Source organism: Atta cephalotes (assembly GCF_000143395.1).
Source record: "Atta cephalotes unplaced genomic scaffold scaffold00001, whole genome shotgun sequence".
Classification (NCBI taxonomy): Eukaryota; Metazoa; Arthropoda; class Insecta; order Hymenoptera; family Formicidae; genus Atta; species Atta cephalotes.
This window is the reverse complement of record NW_012130065.1, coordinates 1,871,802-1,877,651: the sequence shown is the minus strand read 5'-3', so window position 1 is coordinate 1,877,651 and position 5,850 is coordinate 1,871,802. Positions and strand designations below refer to the sequence as shown.

General features: G+C 30.3%; 1 protein-coding gene across 1 annotated transcript; it reads right to left on the bottom strand.

Moving 5' to 3' along the window:
* Window positions 1-342: 342 nt before the first annotated feature.
* Window positions 343-5,431, bottom strand: LOC105618350 (molybdenum cofactor sulfurase 1). Its single transcript, XM_012199928.1, is given in 8 exon segments — window positions 343-522; window positions 590-795; window positions 880-1,065; window positions 1,764-2,075; window positions 2,078-2,721; window positions 2,774-3,433; window positions 3,586-3,736; window positions 5,335-5,431. Coding segments are annotated over 8 exon segments (2,436 nt in total).
* Window positions 5,432-5,850: the final 419 nt, after the last annotated feature.

Below are 5,850 nucleotides of genomic sequence, written 5' to 3'. Positions count from 1 at the left end.
CTCTCCTATTTTATTCCATAATTCTAATCTTCTTTTTCTCTTTAGTTTTTTTATCAATTACGTTCTATATGCAAAAAATTTCTACTTGTAGCACAATTAATATCATTCTACAGTTACTAAATTTGTATTAAAAGTAATTAAATGCATATATATCTACAGAGAGTTATTTTAATAAAACTAAAGTCCATAAAACTAAATTCCCTTCTTTTCTTTATATACTACTAAATACTTAATAGAACATATTAAGATATATTACTTAACGGAACATATATGAAGAGATTCCTTTGTAGTTTGCTCGTGATAAATTTTATACGTAAATTTCAAATAATTATATAGAAATTATTAGGAACAATAGATGTGATCGCCAATCTTAAGTATACTCTGCATATTGTCCAATCTAGTTAAACAGATTCCAAATCTCAGCTTTCCATCAAGCTTTTCTAATGTTCTTAATGGCTCGATGATTTTTTCGCCAGTTATTTGATAACTTATCATTTGACATCTTGTGCAAGAACTGTTTACCTATCATTAAATGCATTAAAGCAATATACTTCGGATTAATAGTTTGGTCAATATAAAAAGTTTATACCTTAAAATTGTTATTTCCAATGCGAACATGTTTCCATTGCATTTCGTCAAAAGCTTTGCAACCTTCCACAATAATGTTTGCTCTGAATTGATATACTATATCTTTTTGAAAATTTAAGTCATCAGATATTTTATCAATAAATGACATACTTGCTTCGTTTATTGCTAAATAAGATGCCTGATTAGATAACTCTGTCTTATCTAATCCTATAAGAGAAGAAAAATTAATTTTCTATATAATAAATACAACTTCTATATAATAAATACAACTTAAAACTTTGACATTTGTACCATTCTTTTGTCTCTCATGACTCTGTCGAATTAATCTAAGATTTGGTTTGCCCAATACTAAACTTAGCCATTCAGAAACTTTTGATCCGCAATCAATACCTTGTACTTTACTTTCATGTACTCTGCTTTGATATTCCATTGACTTTTCATAAATATTTTCTAAAGAAACGTCAATTGTTGGCCTTCCTAAAATAATTTACTATTTCATTTATGCAGGAAATCCTAACTAGTTAAAAAGTTAATAACTTTTAACTTTATTTACTTTCAAATTTTAATTTATTAACTTTTCTGTTTAAATTAAGATTTTTATCTCTCTAATCGCGTTAATATCATTTTCTATAAAATCTTAAACATTAAAGAATTAAATTAGAAAAAGTTAAATGATATACTCGACGCGATGCTCGTAGTATCCACAAATGAACATAGGATCTACATTATACATAGAAAACGCTAATGAAAACAAAAATCGAATGTAGCATAAATCGAATGTATTATAGCATAAATCAAATGTAAAAAGATATGTTTGCTTGATGAAGATGCTTCTTTTACATTTCATTGTTTCAATTTTCGCGTCTTAGAAGTTTCGTTTACGTTTTTATTACTGTCTCATTACATTCGACTTACGATCCGATTTTTCACCAGAGTATCACTATTATTGTGTCATATTATCCTTATTTTACATCTAACGAGCAATAATGAAAGAATAAACTTTTTATTTATACAGGGTATCCCGAAATTCGAAGAAAATATTATTTTTTTCAGTGTGAAACTTCGTGAAAATTAAGTTGAAAAATCCTCTATCATTTTGCAATTATATTTACAAAATATGATACTACAAAGCTATTGCAGAATACTATAACTTATATTCATAAAATTTATTGTACCTTGATATGTTAATCTCATGATATTTTGTTTTCTAAGAATAACAGGTTTAAGCAAATATAAATTCGTATGATACTTTTGCGTCAAGCAAATTCCAGAAGATGTCACTATCGTCCACTCTCTATCATATTCTAGACCTTTTGAATTTAAATTCCACGAATCTGTAATTTCGTATGCTCCACATGATTTGATAGGATATATAAATAATCGTTGTAAGATACATTTGTATATTTGCGTATTTATTTTGCTGGAATTTATAAAATTCTTAGTGCGATCAAGATTTTCATTATGGAAATTGTTCTGAAAATTATTTTTTCTTTTTTTGTAATACGTGGAATAGAATAATCTACATTAGAATTGTAAAAATGTCCACAATTTTTAAAAATTCTCAATTTGTGCTCTTTCCACCATTCAGGAATTTTTCTGACGCACGGTTCATCAATAAATTTGGTAATCATAAGTAAAACGGTCTGAACATCTTTAATTGTAGACATATATCCGAAGGAGATTCTCACTGCTCCAATCGGTTTCCCATTTATCAAATCTGTTTCACCACCGCATATATATCCGGCCTCATAATATTTAAGAATCTCTTTTGTCGAAAAGGATAAGTGTCTTTGACATGCACCGGGATTACAAAAGCAGCCTGTCCTAAGATGTATTTTAAATGATGCTGCCATATTTAGAACTTCCATATATCCTACATATTCACCATTGGAGCGCATAACATTGAATGCAACAATCCCTCCTTGTGAGCTACGATCTTCATAATCAGAATCAGAGTAAAGTTTTACAACTGGTTTACCATTACAGTGGTGTAATGTTAACAGGGAGTGATGCAGAGTTTTAGCGAGTGAAAAAACGTGTTTTGATATTTGATCCATAGTTAGTTTTGAAAGTATTTCGAAGCCATATTGTAACGACACGATAGATAGAAACGGCACGGTTCCATCTTCAAACCTGCAAATCAGGTTGCTTCAAATAATTTTTTTAAAACGCTGCTCTTACTTACCTTTCATACAATATTTGACGTTTTCTGTGAAATCTTTCAGAACTCAGAGCGATATCTACAGTACCGCCACCGTAATACATTTTGTCTAGAACATCTGAGCTTTTGTTTTTAACCAGCAGAGCGCCGATACCAGTGGGATATCCAAACATTTTATAAAATGATAGACATACAAAGTCTGGTTTGAAAATAGACAAATCCAATTTATTCGTTGCCGCGAAACTAGCTGCGTCGAGTAGAACGTACCATCTGGTCGATGGTTTTTTAGCAAAAATAGAAAGCGCCCCAGCATGCGCATCACCGATCCATTTAAGGGGATACTTCAATCCAGAAAAATTGCATTGCGCAGAAAACGCGAAAAGAGAATTGCTGCTCTGTCTTTCGTTAGGATTACGAGGAGTCGAAGGCTGACTGAGAATCTGAAACGCCTGATTATGATCCAGGTAAATGACTTCGGCGCCTTTGGCCGCAATAACATCTCGCATACCGAGGACCGACATATGATTGTCCTGCACATAAACAAAACTTCCCGAATGCGGAGGTATTTTGTTATTTTTATCCGTAAAACGGAATCCTTCCGCAATTATCTTTAGACTCGCTGTGGCACCCGAGGTAAAAATAACAATGTATTCATCAGGATTCGTATTGAAGTGACTTAGAATTCTGAGAATGGTGATTCAAATTATAAATTTGTTATTATATATTAATTATTGTATATTAATTATTATATATAAAAATAATTTATTAATATATTATATTAATAAATTTGTTATTATACGTGCTAATTTATGCAGTCTGCAGCTGTAATCTCTCACCGATATCTCATATGGTCAATAATGTCGTGCGTCGGTGAATTCCCAATGGAATGTGGATTTCCATAGAGAGAACTATGCAGATTGGCGCTAGCGTTTCTGACCTGCGTTTCTGAATACAGAGTTGCACCCGCGTGATCCACGTAGCATTCGCCTAAGGAAAAAAATATGGAAATAACAGTATTTTTCAATATCACATTCATTTGATATGTTTTCCTTTGTATTCAATTAAATTTCAAATATTGAAAACAAATGTAAAAGATCTGCATTTGTTATCAAATAAATTGTATTATTAATCTTTATGCACGTTGAACGCAGCTACATTTGCCGTGCTGCAAGCGTTGCCGCATCTACAGTGCAAGAATCATATATACGATTATGTATTTATTATGTATTTATGTTTCTGAAAAGAAATAAAATTTGACAGATATAAGATACCCAAAATTCGTAAATCAAAATATCATGGCAAAAATTTTCGAAAAATTAAGTAAAAATGTTATGTATAACGTTTTTGTTTTAAGGAATTGTTGCTGAGAAAGTTAAATATAATCAAATATAGATCACATTTAGATGACCTGCTATCTAAAAATTGCGCGTGCGGTAGTATTAGTAAGCGCACCCTTCAGCATTTAAATATTTTTCGTCTAATGCCCATTTCTATCAATGCAGTTTAACTTTAATCTCGATTTAATTAATTCTTTATCTTTTTCTAGTTTTAAGAATAAGAAAAAGATGAAGAATAAGTTGAACCGAGATTAAAGTTAATCTACATTGATAGAAATAGGAAATTGACATAAATTCTCCGTAATTGGCTATATTTTATAATTCCTATTATTTTACAAATTATTGCTAAAATTAAAATTTTTAAATAACTTTTTTTACTTGATTTTTTGAAAACTTTCTTAATGTGGTATTTTAATTCGTGAATTCCGAAACCCATGTATGTGTATATATCTCAGTATCTTGAGGCTGAACAGTTGTACTAGTTGTAGAACTGAATGCAATTATAATTGGTACTTGTTTTTAATTCTTTGCTGGATCTAATTGTAAGTAGAAACCAATCTCAGGAATAGGAAGTAAGCAATGCTATTACTTTTATCATTATCTTTTATAGCAACGATTTAATAATGACATTGCAATTTTTTATGACGATAACGATAACTAATTAAAAATTAAAGTTGCGAAAAAGTTTTAAACTTGTCATCATGCATTGTTTATTGAAAAAAAAAGTAACTTATTATTTAATTGTAACAAGTTAAAATAACAAGTTGACGCGTTACAAATTAATGAGTTACTTTTTTTAATAAATAACGCATCATAATGACAAGTTACTTTTCAAAAGTGATTTTCTCAGTCTTAGCTTTTAGTTACCGTGATAAAAAAATCGCAATATGTTATTGCCAAATCATTATTATAGAAACGGTAAAAAAAACGGTTCCCCCTCTGGAATCAATTAGGTAAAAAAAATCACTGTTCGCTTATTGATCAATCTTCTTTGCAGCCATTTAGATGTAAGAATCCGGTTCCATCAATGTAAGATTAATTTTAATCTCGATTTAACTTTCTTTTTATATTTTTCTAATTCTAAAAACTAAACCGGTATTCGATTCTTATATTTGAAATTGTTTTAAGTATAGTAAGATGTCAATCAGAGGGCTATATTAGCATCTTAAGGCATTACTTAAGATAGCTTTATAAAATAAGAACGAATGAATATTGCTTTAAAAAAATCCTCTCCTCCGAGCATCTTACCTTCAAGTCTCGTGAATTCGCGAGCGAGTGATCGCGCAGTGACATCATCGTAAACTGGCGTAAATTTCACTATATTCTCTATTATGATGTCCATCATATATCGATTTCGTGCAAAATCTTAGGATCTTGTACATCAAACACACTGAATTCTGAAGCTGCACTATCGACGCCGAAGATCAGAAATATGCAAACAATTGTGCAATTTAAGTTTCAACTGCAACCATTGCGTACAAGGATTAATGACGTGAAAGAAATCGAACCATTAACATATAGGGTACATTCAATTTCATTATTATACGCTCATTAAATAGTTAAGTATTGCCATTTGTGAATAGCAATTTTTGATTGGATCTAAAGGTAAGATAATCTCATTCAACTTGTCACTGCTACTTAATTGCTCAGTGAGTGCTTTTACTACTGAATACACTTATTATTCATTATATATATATATATATATATATATATATATATATATACTGAGACTACGACGAACGACACGAACGGTAGGGTAGTAGG